Genomic DNA, 19,935 nt, shown 5'->3' with positions numbered 1-19,935 from the left:
ATTTCCAGTGTGCCGCAAGCAAACTAAAATTTGGGAATCACTACTGTAAAGGGTATTTTAAGTTGAGCACAGGAGAATTACTAGTTTTCTTGCAGTATCCTGGTGTCTGTTTCTGTCATTAAGGGGTGTTAGTTAAAAAGGTGTTTCTGTATCCACATGATACAGTGCTTCTTAACGTTGGTCATTTGGGTGGGGCTATAGAGCAGTCTTCGAGGGGCCCCCAGCGTACAACATGTTCCGGTTGGTAAAATAGTAGAAAATGTGAGGAATAGGTTCGACAAATATATTCGGGTGCACCCGTTTGATGACATTCAAGGTTGAGCGGCTTCCCTAAGTATTACTAATAATTTAACGCAAAACTAATATTAACAATTCTCAAATTAAAAATATTTCAGTCCCATTATATTCATTAGATTTCGTTAATTACAGCAACCCCTCTTTACAATTTTCTGCTACGCCTTGTGGTTACGGTTGGTTACGCATGACTAATATATAATGCGGCGCCATTAAAACTTGTGACAGAAACCGAACAAATGAGCAAGCCTAATTTCTTGATAACTGTACTACAGCGTAGTAATCTTACCGCGAAAATCTTGCATTGCTAAATTAGTTTTTAGTTCCTATTTTGTTCTTTGTTAAAATTTATGTAAACAGCGAGTATTTGCAGCCAAGTATATCGCACTTTTTCACGGTTTTTAGAACCAGCGTGTAAACAAAAAACGTGATTTCCTCACGTAGCTGTACATGTTTACAATCATGCTTGATTGCTAGTGTAATTAGCGTGCGGCCGTGCGTTGATGTAAGAGTTAGCTTGGAGTAATAACTGCTAATAAGAGTAGTTTTGGGGTTATTCATTTACCCAATTCAACACATAGACAGCAAAAAGCGATCAATTTCAGTTTTACTAAGAATCCATAGTGCAGCTTAAACAGCTATTAGGAACGGCGGAGCAAACATTTTTTCAAGCTTTAATATGACGTTATGTCCTTTTTTGCAATTGCAAACGTTTTCTATGCTATGTTTTGGTGTAATAGATTTAGTTTATCGTTTTAATTTGAGAATCAAAGGCAAATAAAACGGTAAAAAATTCTTTAACTGTAGCAAATAGTGGACTGTACATTAGGTGACGAGGATTACTGGTATTGGTACTGCAACTTTTTAGAAACAACTTTTAGAATCCTCCAAATAGCTTTTTCATTTCCCTCATAGATGTTTTTGACCCGACAACTCACAACTGTACGTTTTGGGGGCCTCGTGCGTAGTGCGTACAACTTATTTAAATGGCCTCCATTAGAAGTTTGGACTTAAGCAAGTGATTCGTAGCCCTGGTAACAAATCTTATAAGTCCAGGACTAAAACTTAAATTGACCTTATAAAGTCGGCGGAACAACGACAAAACCCACCCATATATAGTCTCGTAGGCAACGCAACACTATAACTAAATTGTTTTATATTTAGTTTTAACCACATTGCTGTAAAAATTAACGCATTATTGTTAGGCAGTAGGTAAAACTTTGTCGCACAATGCATTTGCTGCAATCCGCCGTCTGCCTGTTTAGCTTCTTTGCCATTTTGGCGAGCGCGGATATTGATCTGTCTGGCGCCAAATACCGCTCACTGATGGACAAGGCAGGCAAACTGGATGGCACGAACAAGCCTCGAAGCATAGGTTTGTTTGATTCGTCCTGCCCAATTTAAGTCGTGTTTATTGAACCTTTTAGCAGTTGCATGGCTTGCTGCGTTTGGCCCTTGGGTTGTTTCGCGTAAATCTGGAGAAATGCGCAAAAACGGGCGAATAAAACATGACAATTACCTTAACAATAAAACATTCAGGCTTTTGGAATACGCAAATCGCATAACAAAAACCAATCAGCGTACCATGAGTCTCAAAGACAATTACCTTTATTTTTCCAACCTTTAAGTTCACTTCAAATTAAACTTGTTAAAGCGGTCAATTAAAACCAAGTCATTCCCCATCGCCTAACTTGTTTTAACATGTCTTGATTTTTGATCGCAGTTAGCGACTTAAACTACACTTTAATTTATTTTGCGCCTGTCAAAGCCAATAAATTAACATCAAAGCTAGTCAAATACCGTTCTTAAGTAGCTTTGTTTAACATGGCAGCTTTATTATATTACTTCTGCAAGTTCCGAGTGAAACGTCCTGGAAATATAAAAATATTGAATTTTTGACTATAGCCAACCAAGCAGAATGACTAATAACCTCAGATCAGGGTTCACTAAACTTTTCCATAAAAGGTACGATAACTGTGAGGCTTGACGATCGTCCGGATATAACATTTTGTGTCGAACTTTATTGACTTAGTTATAGGTAAACGCAGGATATGAAACAAAAACTGCACTCCGCTTAAATAAATTGACGTTAGATTTAAAACTTTTTCAAATCTAATGTGAAATTGCATCCGACAACTTTTTCACTGTACTTTATCTTCTTTATTAAAATAGATTGCTAGTCGTTTGAATTAAATTTACCCACCAGCCGTAGATGGCTGACCCTGCCTTAGTTCAACAAACCCTTTTTTGTAGCTTTTTTATATCGACTAATTGGCTTGAAAATCCCTTCTTACTAGAGTCGGCAACCGTGAAATTTTCATTAAATTTAACCGCGTCCAGCAGCTAATAGCCCAAAATACCGGCTTTACATTTTACCCAAGTCTTAGGCTATATGTAAACATTTAGCCCTTTTTCCAGCTATCGTGGGCGGTGGCATCGGGGGATCTTCAGCCGCCTACATGCTGAGGGGCCTGTTCGGCGATGACGTCACCATCGACGTGTACGAGCCCGGTGACGTATGCGGTCGCCTGGCAACCATATCGGTGTCCGGGCGGAGTTTCGAAAGCGGGGGTACGGTGTTGCACGGAAAGAACCAGTACGCCAAGGAGATCGCCAGCAAATTTGGTGAGTTTAGTCTTCGTTGAGCGAGTGACGTAGCCAGCCGAAAATTTTTTTGGGGGGGTAAAAAGTTTGAACTTTTTTGTTTAGGCTTTGTCATTGTATGAACTGCCGTAACGAACACAAATAACAATGTTAGCAAATCGTTTCGAGCAGCAACTGACTGAGTGTTAACGCAATACTCAAAAACCATCAAAGAGCAAAAACTGTCTAAAAGTAGTAAAAGTACATTAATATATAGCAAACGTAATATTAGCTACACCGTTTGTGACGTAACAGTGCATGACAATTGAAGGTGTTGTATGCCTGTGATCGATTGTTGTGGTACTGCACACAAATGCTTAAAAACAAATTAAAAGAGTAAAATATTTATAAATTTTGGGGGGCATGTCCCCCCTGGCTACGCCTATGCGTTAAACGACACTTACCTGACTTTGTCCACGCTAAACGGGAAATTTGCCGGTTTATTGTTAAAATATAACTACGTTGCAATGGTGCAATATCGTAATGTCGCCTAATGGTTTTGTTTAGGCAAGTAAGCATACCCAACAATTTCCGATCGACGCCGATGCCCCATGCCAAAGGTCCTTGTCCGATACTAGGGTGGTATCGGTGCCGATCCGATACCAAATTAATTTCTTCATTTCAGTAATGTGTTGCTTTCAACTTAGAGCTTTCTTCCTTTAAATGTAAATTTCTGAAACTATTAAGAATCAGAGATAAATAGGTTTCATAACGCAAAATAAAATTTAGGCCAAATGCCCTTAAATAATTACCATAGCACTTATTAATTTCACAAATTGTGCTTATTGGCTCATAGTAATGACGTCATGTTAAACGTTTAAAAAAACTAAAGCAGTCTGCTTTTAAGGCCTGAAAGAGGCGGAGGGCCCCGGTTTGACTTTGTCGTTTTTCGACGGCGCTCAATATATCCTGCGGACCAGCACCTGGTGGCTGTGGACGATGATAAAGCTGCTCCTGGCCTTCGGGATAGATTTGCTGCGCATAAATTGGATCGAGACCGAGTTCATCGACCTCTTCGGCAGGTTGGGAGTAGAGGGCACTTAGCAATATTGCAAATAAGTCATTTTGAAATACCTTAAGCCAAGTCAAGTCCTAATAACAAGTCCAGACCAAGTCATCGGTTGCCCAAGTCGAGTCATTATTAGAGCAAGTCAATTTCAAGTCAAGTCCTTGCATGAAAATATAACATTAAACTATTAAACGCGTAAATACTTTGTATTACGTTCACCTGATCTAGACTTGACTTTTTTGACACTGATTTGACCTGAACTTAACATGTTATAACATTAGTTTCACTTGTTATGACATTGACTTGACCTGGACTTAGCTTGTTATAACTTTGACTTTACTAGATACGACACTGGCTTGTTATGACAATGTTTGGCCTGACTTAACAGGTTATAACATTGACTTGACTCCTTATGACTCTGACTTAACCTGGACTTGTCTTTTTACGTCATTGACCCAACCTGGACGTGACTAGTTATAACACTGACTTGACATGACTTGTTATAACACTGAATTTACTAGTTATGACACTGACTTGACCTGGACTTGCCTTTGTATGACATCAACCTTACCTGGGCTTAACTTGTCATGACACTGACTTAACCTGGACTTAACTAGTTTTACATTGACTTCACGAGTTATGACACTTAATTGACCTGAACTTGACTTGACTTGAATTTCACATATTTACAAACATGGACTTAACTTACCTTGCAGAACGTACGCTATGCAGGACGAAGGCAAAAGCTTCAGCAACTTAGAGAAGCTAATGTTCGCGCAGGGAAACCAACTCTTCGTAAACTCCACCCGGGTAAGTACGTGATTAGCTGGTTAACACAACCATTGTCAACCGACTGGGATTTTTACAGCGTTTACACTTACGTACGATATGTAGGCCAGTCGTCATTTAACTTTAGCATGTAGTAACTTAAGAATCGTTTAAGCTTAAAAGATAGATAGCCACATTTAAGAACGCTTAATAAGTTCCAACTATACAAGTTATCCATACTCAGAAGTCGCAGTTTTGTCTATTGCTTTTCACTAGTGATGTCTGATAAGTTTGATGTTCTGTTCCGTTACCGATACCCAATATTGTTTCGAAAACGTTTTGCGATATGATTTGATACCATTTGACGTCATTACTATGCTCAAGTAAGCAAATTTAATTAAATTGAAAAGAATAAGCGTAATGATTTTACGGGTATTAAGTCGAAATCTGCTTTTGCTGTAGGACACCTATTTTTGTTAGATTTTTAATTACATATTCTCAACCAAATTTACTTTTTCGATTAAAAAACTCTACGTTGAATGAAGCCATAATTAATTTAGTACCGGATTGACACCGATACCACATTACCTGAGTATGCCCCAATTTGAGGCAGTCTATAATGCCTAAACCAGTGGTTTTGAACATTTCATTGCTTGTGCAATGTAATTCAAAAACCAGGGCAGCAAAATTACCAAAGAAGCGGAAGGTTTTTTATCATGTTTCTACCCATACCGAAAATACAACACTTTGCGTAAATTGTGGAGCCTTTTTCGCCGTTTGAAACCCCTACTCTCTATACACGCAATTGCGCGGCATTAAAGCTAACCGCAGTCGAGTTGTTGTATCGCAACGGTGGCTGCGAACCTAAAACGCCGTAACGCCGCCACATTCTCGTTATCCTGTACTTAACACTTGACTGACGAACTTTGCCGGTCAACCTTGTCCTCTAATCTAACAGCGGTATGTTGTCGCTTCTCGCTTGTAGTATTTCCTGCCTAAGGCAGTAAATGGCATCTTATGGCACGGACGCTGGCTTAGTCTAGTAAAGCACCTGTTTGTATACATTGGAAATAACAGCTGTTTCGCACATGGAGTTCGATAAATTGCCTGTCGCATAAAACGCTAGGGGTTTATTTTGACCTGGGCGTTGACTTTACCCAAGCGTTCACTATACAATAATACCTGACCGGAACGATGCCCAATACAAGTGTATACTATCGGTGTCCATCTAAAACCATAATTTTAGCATTTTAGTTTTGCAAACTAACTATATGCGTTTACAACTTTAAAAAGTTTGTTTTACAAAAATAGCATAATACTGTAAAATGCACCGTAAGACTTTACCAGACCAACTAAATCAGTCGATCAATTGAGGATTTTTATTCAAGCAAGGCTGGAAAAATATCTATAGCCTTTCGAATTCTCGGCCTTTACCACTTTAAATTAGTAATAACGGTAACAAAGTTTCCCTTTTTGCCTAAAAATCCGGAAACTTTACGTTTGCATTAACTCATGTTGCAATCTGCAACAATTTGTTTAAATTTAATAAATTAACTTATTTGACTTGATTTATTAAACAAAGGAAACACCAAAAACATAACAAATGGCAAAACACGCTTACAGTGAGTATGTATTAATTAAGAATAACCAAATTTTGCAGAAATATACTCAGTTTAGGTACTTCAATTGAAGGCAAGTCATTTGCGTTGTAATGATTTAAGTTCAAGTTAGTTAAGTAATTTAATCAATTGACTTAATTGAAGTTAAGTAGTTTAAAATCAGCACCTAAGTCAGGTAATTTATCCAATAGACTTAAATTAAGTCAAGCTAATTATCTAATTGACTTGAGTCAAGTCAAGTCGTTTATCGAATAGACTTAAGTTAAGTCAAGGTATTTATCCAATTAACTTAAGTTAAGTTAAGTCATTTATCCAATTGATTTAAGTTAAGTTAAGGCATTTATACAATTGACTTAAGTCAAGTGACTTATCCAATTGACTTAAGTTAAGTTAAGCAATATCAAAAAAAGCACTTAAGTCAAGTCATCAAAATAATTTTGTCGATTCGAACTCAGATCACATCTTGCGAGTTTCTACATGAGAAGGGAGTGAGCAACTTTACATTGAGCAATCTCGTGTCGGCTGCCATTCGCAACATTTACGGACAAACGTGCGCGATTAACGGATTTGCAGGTAAACTCCATTAATTCCTGGCCTATTAAGAGTCATTTTTGGCTTTTTTTAAAGAAATTTCTTAATTTTAGGAATTAAGTAAATTAATACCCCCATCTTATTTGACTTTCGCTCTATAGTTTATTTATATTTTTTTTCATTTTGCATCAGCAGTTTTGTATTGTTCGTTTTACTTTTTGCTAGCTGGACTATAGATTACTAAAACAAATAAAGCCGGGAAAACCAATGCTAAAGCCGGGAAAACCAATTTAACCTTCTGTGTACATTCTTGAACATAATTTTTGTTCGGTTACTTTTACAAAGGGTTTGTGGCAAACGGTTTGGACAAACACTTCTTTCAAAAGGATTTGGACAAACACGCACTTTAAAAAGTCATTTTGGCGCTATTTAAAAAAAAGTTTAGTGCTGGCTATTCAAAAGTGACCAAATAGTTGCCGTTTATCGCACCAATAGACCAATTACAAGGTAGCGGCTGTGTTGTCTTTAGGAATGTCCGATGATTTTTAATCGGTATACCCGGTGCCAAGAGGTACTCGTCTGATACTCTGGTTGTATCGGTGCCCATCCGATATCAAATTTATTATGCATTACAGCCACGTTTGGCGAACAAACGTAGAGTTTTCTACGTTATGCAAAAGAAATTTTTTTGGCAAAATATTAGTTAATAAATCGCAGATAAATATTCTTCCTAATGTAAAACAAATTTCGGCCCAATACCTGGAAATCATTACCAATACCAAGTACTCACCAATTCTACCAGTGTTGCTAATTTAGCGATAGTAATGACGTCATTGGTATCGAATCGAAACGTGATACTTTTTGCCCAAAATATCTGGTATCAGTAATAAATTAAAAAGTATCGGACATTTCCATCCTTGACACACATGTCGTAGAGTTTTCTATTTTAGAAGATAAGTTTTAGACAAAATAATAAATCATAAACCACAAATAAATAGACTTCCAAACGCAACTTTCGGTCGAATACACTGAAAATCATTACAAGTGCACTCACAAGCTTTACCAGTTGTGCTGATTTGGCGATAGTAGTGACGTAATTCGGTATTGGAGCACGGAACTTTTTGCCTAAAATATCGTGTATCGTTACAGGAATAAAACATACCCAGTATCGGTCTTCCTTAACTGTAGAAATCAAGCTTTGCAATACTCAGCACTTCTTTCTATTATTGCTTGCGTCTACAAAGACAATAGCGAACGTACAATTTTCGCACACTACAAAGCAAAACAGTAGAGAAATGGTGCAGGTTTTCTGTAAAGCGAAAATTAAGATTTAGCGAATAATATTTCATTTACAAACAAAAGGTTGCGAAAAAAAACATACCAAAGTTTGATGTCTTGCGTATATAGTGTCTTCATATTGATGCTGGTGCCGACTGTACCATTCACCGAGAAACAAGAGCTTTATATAGGAACTAAACTGGCCCCAAAGGCTAGTAATTGGCCCCAAAGGCTCGCGCCTTACGCACGCGCAAGACGGAAAACTATAGGGGAAAAACTTACACTAAACGTCTTATTCGTTGTACGAACACAGGACTGGTAACGATGGCTGGCATCCAGTCGAACACTTGGTCAGTAAGAGGAGGTAACAAGATGATGTGCCACAAACTTCTCGAACATTCCGCAATCAGCCTAATCAAGGAAAAGGTCACGACCCTGACCCCGACCGGTGAAAACCGGTTTGGAGTGACGACGGAATCCGGATCGATCAGGTTTGAACCGGAACTTGATAAGCAAACTTTTTAAGTATTGACTATTGTCTTCGTCAAGGTTATTGTTGCGTATTTCTACACTTACGTGTCTCAGAAAATAGACTTAGAAATGGACACCAAATATCATATATATACATAATAACTGAAAGTATATATACATAATAACTGAAGATGATACAAGCTCGTATCGAAACGTCTTAATCAAGATAATAACGATCTACTCGATCTTTTTGGCTTTGCAATTTATTATCAAGTTAAATATCATATAGCCTACTTTCCGAAAATTTCTTAGCAGCCATTCAAGCCAAAACCAGAAAAAAATCGAATCGTCCTTTTCAAATATAATACAGTCGCTATTAGGGTCGTCGAAATAATTTTATTGTGATACCGATACCCGATATTTTGAACAAATATATCGCGATCCGACACTGAATGACACAATCACTACTCTCAAACAAGTAAACTAGATAAAATTTTAACGTTCACAGGCATATTTTTCAGGATGATTAAGCGTTATGGCATTTGAACACCAGCGGTTGTAACCTAATATTTTTTGATAAACTTGCCCTTGAGGATAGAAATCGTTGTTTTGGATAAAACATGGATAAAATTCCCATGTTAATTTGGTATCGGATCTGCACCGATAGCATCAACTCCGATTCGATATTATCGGATGCTATTGGTGGTTATATATGCAGTGGTGGGATTTAAATATTGTGTCAGTCGGTTCTATCAAAAATGTCAGATTTTTCGGAAAATGAATTGATTACCCTATACTTTTTATATACACGGCAGAATATCGTTTGTCTAAGATAAATAGAGGGCAGTCGAATAGCAAGATAGACAGTTACAGGGACAAAAACACAGCTAAGTACATAAAAATCGGTGTGCCGTATGAAATAATATGAAAAATCCATTGACAGTAACCAGTAATGCTAACCGGTTCGCTAATCTCATAAAATTTCGTGAGACGGTTCTATAGAACCGGTGCGAACCAGCTGAATCCCACCACTCGATATGTTGTTTGGCAAAACTCAGAGGTGGCTTCTACAATTACGAGACGGTTGTCTTGCGTTTCGTGATGTACGTATAAGCAAACTTGTGGCGTTTTACGCCGTAAATCCTTGTTGTATTTAAGGGAGTACGACATCGCGATTGTTGCGGCCCCGATCAACCGAGACAAGTCCCACATCGACGTTTCCAGCGTATGTTCGTCCAAAGTAAGCTGTCCGTCCTACAAAGACCCCAGGCATTACAGGTGCTTATATATTTAAATATCATTAGACGAAATACCCGGCGTTGCCCAGATTAAGTAAAGTAGTAAGGAAATCGTGGGATTAATTACTAAGTATCATTTGTTTAACTGTACTTTTTTTATTTTTTGTTTGCTAGCAAGGAATAGTTTTTTTAAATCAATTAAAGACTTGGAATAAATATTAAAGTCCATACAAAAGTAGGTAGTATTTTGTTAACGTTTCGAAAGTTTCTTTATTCATTATATAGATATATATATATATATATGTTAAGCTAATGTTTACAACTTGTAACAAACTGTTTAAAGAGATTCTGGCAAAATTCTACAATTACTCGGCTAAGTTAGTTGAGTCAAGCATTTTGTCAAAGCTGCGGTATCAGACTCGTCAGTCACTGTTTTATTTGTAGCAATTAGTACCCTACAGCCTTGGATTTTCATTTGAATGCAACTTTTTCGTTGTAATATTCGAGTTGCCGTTAAATATTTACCAACAGAGCAATTTCAACGCAGAAAGACGGTGGCTACCTTCGTGAAGGGAACTCTCAACCCGAAGTTGTTTAAATGCGATTCGACCACGGAATGCCCCGGTGCAATATTTAGCACGAACGGAAAGTTGTTTTACAGGTAAGAATCTGTCCGCAGCAGTACTTAATCACCATGAGATTCAAAAAGAACCAAAGAGGTAAAAATATTCAACTTAACTTTATTTACAATACAGAATAATGCACTTAAGCCGAAAACGGAATTATCAGATCTGCTTAATTAACTACAGTATTCTGTGTATTCTGTGTTTTAAATCAAGTTGCTTCAAGTCATTTGTGAAATAATTTCAGTCCAAATCAAGTTTTTCAAAAAAATAAAGTCAAGTCTCAGTCCAAGTCATCAGTTACCTAAGTCAAGGCCCAGTAGAATCATAATCATAGAAAGTCACTTTCAAGTAAAATCACTGATATAATAATAAAACTATAAACAGCTAAAATTGGTGAAATTGGCCGTTTGTAGCAATAACTGAACTACAAATTAACAGAAAAACAACATGTATCAATCTAACCTTTAAGTGCCAAACTTAGGTAAATAGCTTAGTTGTGATAAGTTTTTAAAAAGAAAATGTTTTTAACCCCAAGTTACTTGACTTAAGTCTGAGTTAAATCATAAGTGACGTCAAGTCAATTCATTTAAACAAAAAACGATTTAAGTGAAGTCAATTTAATATTTAAAAACAGTGACTTAAGTGCACTAAGCTCATGTCAGTGACTCAAGTCATTACAACACCAATGTTGAAGTATCCCAATAAACTGGTCGTTTTTCAGGTCAATTGGCTACCACGTCCCTGTAGATTTCAACTCGCAGAAGGAAGATATATCGGTCGGCGTTTACAAGGTTTTCTCCGACGAGACGCTGACGACAAAGCAGCTCGATCAGCTGTTCCAATCTCGCATCGAAGTAGTGGAGAAGATTTGGTTCGCCTACCCTTACTACAGGTTGGCAGACCAAATCAAGTTACTCAGCACATTTTAATGTATTCTTTTGCCGAAGTTTTAAATCTACCACTTTTTCTCCTTCAGGAAGACGAATTTTCACTATTAAAATCTTCAAAAAATCATACAGTTCCAACTATAGGGTCCCTTTTAACAAACAAGCTTTTAAAGTTGAAATTGATTAGTTAACTGAAATTAGTTTGGCAACGAATGTGGACCGATCATATTACTCTGTTATCGGAGGAGTGATCATACTACGATTTGGCATCAAGTATAGAACCAGATCAGATATGATCGTACATTCCACGGTTTTACAAATCAAAGCCCAAAATATTTAGGCATAATGTTTTTTCACATTTTTCTACAAAATATTTTGTTCTACAAAAATTGCACTGCTTTCCACCAAACGCTAGTTTTGCGATACAATATTAGACAAAACACTTGTCAGATAGCGACGATTTAGCAAGGAGGCGATAAGATATAACTAGGTATAGTTTCGAGCTGACTTTTGCCAGATGTGCGACACATTGTAAATCAAAATTTACCCCATCTTACTTGTGTTGGGTTTCAACAGAGCCCTGTCAACTTGCAGAAAAGTCAATCATTATTTTAAGTAGCAACAAGTAGTCGCGATTTTAGAACCAATGTGGTCATACTCGAAAACAATTTTAGATTAGGAACCGAAACCGGAATAACCTAAACCAGTGCAACTTTTATAGTTTTGTTCACTCCTAAGATCTATCTCCAAATTTCACTCACCCTTGTCTTATCATACGATTTTGGAAATTCTCACCTGTTCACTGAACAGGTTGAACACCAGGCATATCCTCCCTGATCGCAAGCTATCATCCATTTCTAACGGTTCACCCTTATTGCCCCCTTTTGGTTGGTTCACCCCTGCGAAAAAATTATTAACCTGATTAAGATACACTGACCTAAACAACAAAACTCAAAGTTTAAAAACCCGAGTAAAAACCAGCATAAGACATTTTTAAGGAATACATATTTCGCCTATACTGGCATCGTCAGTTCTTTTAAGTCAGGGGTTCTTAAACTGGGGTCCATGGACCCCCTAGGGTTCCGTCACCTAGCTTCAGGGGGTCCATAAAAGCCTAATTGAAATATTAGTGTATATTTAAGAAGTAATCAATTTATCAAACACAACAGTTTAATTAAAAATAAAACGGTTTTGCACTGAATGCATTAAGACTCCATTTCACTTTCACATTTTTGGACCGAAATCAACAGACTTATGAAGTCTATTTATATTGTGACGTAAATTTATTACGTCATTTTAATTTTTTTTTTGCCTATTGTGGTACACGCGAGGCCAAAAAATATGTTAGGGGTCCGCGGTAAAAAAGTTTAAGAACCCCTGCTTTAAGTAAAATGCATAGTATATATAGCAATAAAGATACCCTTTGTAAAATAAGTCTAAATCGTTTTTTCGTTAGCCTGTCTTTGGCGCCGTTTAGCGGTTATTAAAATGTTTGTTCTCTCAGCCCGCCGGATCCTTTGTCGAGCTTCGAGCTTAACGGTGCTGGCGTTTACTACACGAGTGCTATCGAGTGGGCTGCCAGCGCTGCTGAGATGTCGATAGTTTCAGCAAAGAACGCGGCGCTGTTGGCCTTTAACAACTGGTACAAGATCGACAACAACGTGAACCCGAAAACCAACGACGAAGCTGCAAAGGTTGAGTTGTAAAAGCAACTTGCTGTTTTTGAATTTAACGTTTCGTACTTAGTTAATTTTGTTAGTTGTCAAACTGGGGTTGGTGAGAAATATTTAAAGGTTCTGCAAAACTTCTTTAAATATATTTCTTTGACAGATTGCGTCAAGAAATTACTTTGTCTGAGTACTGATTGGAATTTTCGAAGAATTATTTTACGTGGTTTTACTTTTCTTGTTTCACAATTAATGGGGCCCTCCATAATTCCAAGTAAGTTTTAGCAACGCTGGTACAACTCTGTTGGATTACTTGTTTTTAAACAAGTGTTGGTTTGTTTAACCAAGGTGTTTGTTTAGTGTTCACACTAAGAATTGTGTCTGCTAAACAAACACCGATTTTGAAGCTGGCTTGACGCTCATAAAAATTTATTAATTTTGATTTGTTGTGAAACAGCCACTGTCTCACCCACATAAAAAGTTTTAAAACTCTTGACCTCGCTTTTGTGTATACATCGTGGCCCTAATTATTGTTGTCGTACTTTTGACATATATAGTACTTAACGTGCACTGTTAAGCGTTACCAGTTTTACGTAATACGTAGGTGTTTTACCGAAAATCACGAAATGCAATCACAATCAGCTACGTTAGGCCGAATTATGTGGGTGACCCCGTCAAAAGTTAACACACCTCAGTAGGGATGCCTGATGCCAGTATTTTTTTCCGATATTTTGGACAAAAATGATCGCGACCGATCCAATGCCAAATCATATCACAAACGCACAAACAAGTAAAAATAGATTAAATTGAAACGTCCAGAGCGTTTTTTTTCACGTTTTAGGGCAGGGGTTCTTAACCCTTTTTCCCCTATTACCTATTTCTGTCCAGAGCAAAGTCTCACTACCCAAAATATTATTTGTTTATTTTTTTTGTCATTTTACCTTACTTAATATATATATAAAATAATATCACTTTGACGAAACAATTCCAAAACTGATGCTTGTTTGGTTGTTTTAAAAGAACTAAAAACATAACAAAGGTGTAAGTAATAAAGCAACCACTTACAGCTGTGACATTGTTTGTTACAACCATAATTCTAAATATTCTGGTTCACCTGATTACCCACCTGTTATCCTGAAATTACCCACATGCCCATGGGTTAAGAACCGCTGTCTTATGGCCACATTTAGTTTTAAGAGTTTTAATTTCCTCCAGTTGTTATTGAATTTTTTTTTTGATAAATTCACCTTTTTAGAGAGAAATTACTGCGTTGGAAAATTATAAGCCGAAATTTATATAAACTCGATCTCGGATCGGCACCGATACCACCCTAGTACCGGACGATAACCGATACTACCACTAAATATCGGGTATCGTCTCCGATCCGATATTATCGGACATCCCCCTACCTGAGTATACGATAACTATACTCAGAAAATCTTCACGAAAAATGTCGCGTTTTTTTGTCGCGTTTGATATGGCCTGTAAACCTGTCAAGGATAAAACATTAGCTAAGAATTAAAACTTGAAAGCCGCTTTTTTCGTAATCATGCCAACTGTCCTTGATACATTTACATGGCTATCATTGGGGTTCATAATATTTGAAAGATTGGTTCAAATTGATTTAATATTTTAAATAAATGTCGTACTCACCTTCTTACTATTTAAGGAAATGTCTTAAAAAATGCCAAATGTTACAGTCAGGCAATTCGATTTGGTACAAACTATAGATGTATTTCGCCTCGACTAAAAATGTCCCCGCAAACAAATCTAAATATATACAGTTATATGTCTTAACACGTTGCCAATATACAACTGCCATTTTAGGGAACGTCAAATTTGTTGAAAGCTCATTGCGAAACTGTACTTATCCACTGAATTGAAGGGGCAATTTAAACTTAAAAAACATTCCGAATTATTCTGTCCCTTCTGTCCGTTTTAAAATCGTATACGTGCAACCACAATGGCGTCAGTTTGAAATTGCTTTTTTTGCCATTTATCCCATTCCATCTTGTTTTTTACTACACGAATTTCTTGACTTTTACCCTTATTCCCACTTAAGGTAATTCCTCTTTTGTTGACAGTGTTGTCATCGTTTAATGTTTAGATTTACGAACGGTCAGCATTCCTTTTTATTTTGTGGGAGGTTCCTATTTTTCCATTCATATTGTCGCAATAGTTGTTAATTCTCTCAGTGTCGCAATCAGTATAAATTCAGCATGCCTTTGAAGAATTGCGTAGATTCGATTTTTTATAAAATATAATGTGTTTTCAGACGTAGAATGAATGAAAGCCACATACATGTTGAAAATTAACAAATTAAGATTTATTCAAAACGTTTACCACTTGTGTATGAGCTTTGATATTCGTTCGACGTCCAACTACAACCTCAAACCAATATGCTCCAAAGTGTTTTTAGTTTTATCTTGCTTTTAAACGTCATGCTCATTTCTTTGGCGTGTGTTTTAATTGGAAATAAACTTAGATTATTGAAACGTTTTGCAGCATTGCTTCGAAAGTGGTAATATCAAAGTGTGGCGGCAGAGAATAGTAAGAAATCAAAACACGAGGATAAGTGTCCTTATTCTTGCTCGTTTTTGTAAAAGTCTCTACTAAGCGACCGTTTTTTTAGGAGACAGTATCGCGTTTTTCCACAACGGTAACACCAGTTAAAAGCTGCTTTTCTAACAAAACAAAAAAATTGAACAAAATTCGCTGAACAAAATTTTTCAATAAACGCTGAACAAAATTTGGTCTTAATAAGAATATCAAAGCCCATACAGAAGTAGGTATCATTTTGGACGTTTCGAATAACTCTTTATTCATTTTCAACATTGTTGATGTTGAAAATGAATAAAGAGTTATTCGAAACGTCCAAAATGATACCTACTTCTGTATGGGCTTTGATATTCTTATTACGTCTTACTACAACCTCCAACCATTATGCTCCAAAATTTGGTCTAGTACACGAAAAAAAATTATTGCGCTGTTTCAATTGTATCTCTTGCTTTAGCATACAGCTAGGGCGTAGTTTGGTTCCAGACCGGAATTAAAAATGTCAAAAACAATAGAATCGAAGGAAAATGTATTGGGTTATCGACATTAAAGCGACTGGATCGAACAAATATTGAAACAGTCTTCCTATCACGTGTTTTCCTGACAGGAAAATATGCGCTTTGAGCAAAGATTGTTTGTTTGATAAATATCAAATATTGTCCCGAAGGAAAAGGAAGAATAGCGCCCATCTGTGGATTTAACTTCGATTTTACCAACAGCAATAATTGAACCTTTTTAGGAGTCAGACAAAGCATTACATTAACTGTGTTTTGTTATATTCTGTATAGGATGAAGCCTAACTGCCCAAATAAAAGACACATTTTGAAATAATTAAGTTCCAGTCAAGTCATTTTTAAATAACGTAAGTCCAAGTAAGTATTTATAAAAGTCCAAGTATCAGTTGCCCAAGTAATGTCCCAGTCAAGCAATTATTAGAGCAAGTCATCTCCAAGTTAAATCACGGATGCAACAACAAAACGATAGATTATTAAAATTGATTAACCATTATGAGCAATAACTTAACTAAAACAAACATGTAGCAACCTAATTTGTTTTATATAAAAAAAATTGATAAATAGCTCAATTTTATAATAAAACGTTGAATGAAAACAATTAATTCCAACCCAAGTTATTTGTATAAATGACTTGCGTCAAGCCATTTTAGCAAGCCACTCAAGTAAAAGCAATTCATTTAAAAACAGTAAAAATTTGAAATTGCGGCGAGTTTAATTTAAAAAGCACACTTTTTTTCACATTAGTCTTGAACAATAACGAAACTGGTGGTTTTGAAAGATAACTGGTGGTTTTGAAGATAAAGATTTCTATCGATTTATTTGCTGAAATGGCATAAACTTCAGTTGCTTGTTTTGTCTTGTGGTTTAGGAATTTGGTTCACATCAAACGAAAAATTAATCACTACTCTTATGGAGACAAAAACTAATAATCGCAAACCATCAAAATTAAGGTAAAGACCATTTACAAATCATTATAAACATGCTAGGATGCAAAATCTGAAAATTAGAAAATGCCAGGAAAAACTAAAAAAAGTTTTTTTTTTGACGATTGTTTAATTTAAACAAACTAAGACAATTAATTAGTTTACCAATTGCTAAATTTGATTAATTTACGCTATGTTTTTTTTCAAGATTTTCTTCAGGGCATTCAGACCTACACGATAAAGCGAAATACATTTACTGTAATCCTATATAATAGCTTTCAAATAATGGACAGTTTTCAAGGGTGCACGTAATTAGAATACCAGTAATGCGAAAATAATTGCACAGATAGGCGAGCTATTCAACGTTATCCTGGAAAAAATACTTCATATTTGTCAAACAAACAATATTTGGTAGGATATAAAACAAGCAAAAAGAATCGAATAGAAATAAATTGAATTTTGTGTTAAAATGTGTCAGATTGCAAAAGTAACGTTTTCTACCCTGTTGTCAAAATAAGAGACTGGAGATCAGTTCAGCGGCTTGCATCCTTTAATTTCGCAGCCTCTAACATGCTGGCGGGCGTGTTCATGCCTTCTAAACACAACACTCGGTTGTAGCAGTTCTTAACATTTGCTTTTCGATCACGCGGCCACATGCAAATCCAGTGGTCGTTCCTAAAACGAAACTCTTCTCGAAAATACTCAAGGACCAGGCTGTAGCGAAAGCTGAGCAGATAACATTTGCCAACCGACCTCAACGCTCTGGCAACGAGCCTCTGATATTGGACTTTTCTCCTCGAATTAGACCTCAGAAGCTCAAGTGCGTGGCAGGACACGTTCCGTGCGATTTCAAACTTTAGCTGTCGGCGCAGCAGGTTAGCCTTGGCCAGCTTAAGCTCGGCGATCAGCAGAAAAGCGTCTCTTACAACCGCCTTCAGCCAAGTGCTAAGGAAAACCGACCATTGCTCTAATGGCGCCGAGTAGGATTCGGTAAAGTGTGCTAGCATGTGAGCGGGCACACCTAAGGTTTCACAGACTAGCAAACTCGCCCTTGCCATCTTCAGCTTGTTCATTGCTCTTCTTACATTGTACAGCATGCCCGTCGTATCGAACAGCCCGTGGTCGAGCTTCCTTGTCATAAAGCTTACTCCTTCGTTTTTCGGTCCGCCTTGTTCCTCCATGTCAAAACTCGAAAGCGTTTTTGTGAACCTGGTTAACATTTGGCAAGCGGAATCCAAGTTTTTTATTGTTATTTCCAAAGATTTCGTGTTGACAGGCCGCGCTAAAAGCGATCGAAGGTTAGTCACAAAGTCGGAGATAAAGAAAATTAAAATCATCAGGTCAGGGTAAACTTTGACGAGTTTATCGTCCGTAAATAATGTCCCAATGCTAAACGCTGCCTTACTCAAGCCATTGCAGTACGCAGCAAAGGCTTCGTCATTGCCTTCAAGCAAAGTGCTCGCGATCATGTATTCCGGACTTGATTTACCCATTTTCAGGTCTCTTAACATTTCTCGGGCGATTTTAAGGGCAATTTGTAATTTTTCAAAGTCCCTTGTAAGTTTTTCCATGTCTAGGTGTGTAACCTTGGGTAAAATGAGCTGCAACCCTTCCAACGCTTTCAGAAGGTGATTGATTCCGTCCTTTAAGACGTAGATAAACGACTTCGGGTCGAGTGGAGCGACCTTTACCTTCTCGCCGCTCTCAAACTCGTCAAACAAGTTTGCTCGAATACACAAAAGCAACGAGTTTTTGCGTCGCCGTTTAAGGTCCAGCACTCCGAACGGTTTGCCCCTGACAATGAAAGCATAAAGTGTCAGCCAAAGCGAATGAGTGATATCGTACAAGTCGCATATGCTGGTTTTGCCAACACCCTCGATTACAGAGTACAGGATACCTTCTTTGCCCAGCTCTGTCACAGCAACTTGCTGACCAGATTGTAGATAAATCTTGTTTCGGACTTCGCAAGTCAAAGCGACTGCAAACTTTAGATTGTGACTGGCCTCGGCGGTAATTTTACCCTTTTCCAATAGTTGGTCGATCACGTCATAGCAAGAGTTCCCTTGTACGCCGAAATAGGAGCCAAGATGACTGACGGTGGCCGTGATGCTGCGATAGATCAGTCTCTTGATGTTCTTCTTTCTCAAGTCTTCAGTGAACTCGTCGATAGCGTCTTCGTGCGCCATTGTTTCTTTAATCTTACTCTTGACAACCCCGCGGCTGTTGGCAAGTTTCTCCACCACTTTCCTACGAAACTCCCGGTGAAGATTCTCGCATCCGGACACAAACCTGGAAACCCATAGCGACGATGCGACATGATAACTGTTTCCTCCAACGAAATTTTCATCCAAGTAACTCAACATTCGGTCGACTTTCGCAATTAGTTCTAAATCTCTATTTAAGCTTTTGTTGGACAAAGGATGGACTCCGGCTCCTGGCATGTTGCTGTCAAACTGAATCCCACATTTCGTGAACTTGTCGTAAAACCAGTCTCTCTCGCGGTCTCCTGAGGCAAAGTCGTTGAGCAAGGGAATCCCGAGCAGTCTTATCGGAGTTTCGCCAAGGTTGACGATAAGTACTTGAAAGATGACGCTATACCAGCGAAAATGCTCCACAATGTCACTTTCGTTCTCTTTTCCTCTCAACGAATTGTCGAGAAGAATGATGCTTTCAAAGTCGGAGAAAGGAGTGACTTCCAACCTTGCCACAGAACCAAGTGCGACGTGCGCGAAATCGCAAGGCGGTTTGGAAGCGAACAAAATATCGCAGCATCTGCGCGAAATGTGCGCCATGAAGTCGACGTATCGAGTTGTTACGCCTGAAAACACGTCCCGCGCGATTTCTACTTTTCGCTTTTCCTTTTCACGTCTCTGGTCATCTGGCGTTTCGTCGGCAATGCGCGGTATTCGG

At 37.6% G+C, this 19,935-nt stretch overlaps 1 protein-coding gene across 1 annotated transcript; it reads left to right on the top strand.

Moving 5' to 3' along the window:
• The first annotated feature begins 1,524 nt into the window (after window positions 1-1,524).
• Window positions 1,525-13,672, top strand: LOC146136966 (prenylcysteine oxidase 1-like). The gene is made up of 10 exons (XM_083396299.1): window positions 1,525-1,669; window positions 2,713-2,919; window positions 3,785-3,959; window positions 4,663-4,756; window positions 6,789-6,906; window positions 8,456-8,633; window positions 9,772-9,891; window positions 10,399-10,512; window positions 11,199-11,369; window positions 12,869-13,672. Exons 1-10 carry the CDS (start codon window positions 1,525-1,527, stop codon window positions 13,068-13,070), a joined length of 1,524 nt encoding a protein of 507 aa, XP_083252425.1. The 3' UTR covers window positions 13,071-13,672.
• Window positions 13,673-19,935: the final 6,263 nt, after the last annotated feature.

The sequence above is a fragment of the Ascidiella aspersa genome, chromosome 8 (assembly GCF_963924565.1).
Source record: "Ascidiella aspersa chromosome 8, kaAscAspe10.2, whole genome shotgun sequence".
In the NCBI taxonomy this organism is placed as follows: Eukaryota; Metazoa; Chordata; class Ascidiacea; order Phlebobranchia; family Ascidiidae; genus Ascidiella; species Ascidiella aspersa.
The sequence above is the reverse complement of the archived record's forward strand: the minus strand, read 5'-3'. Positions and strand labels throughout refer to the sequence as shown.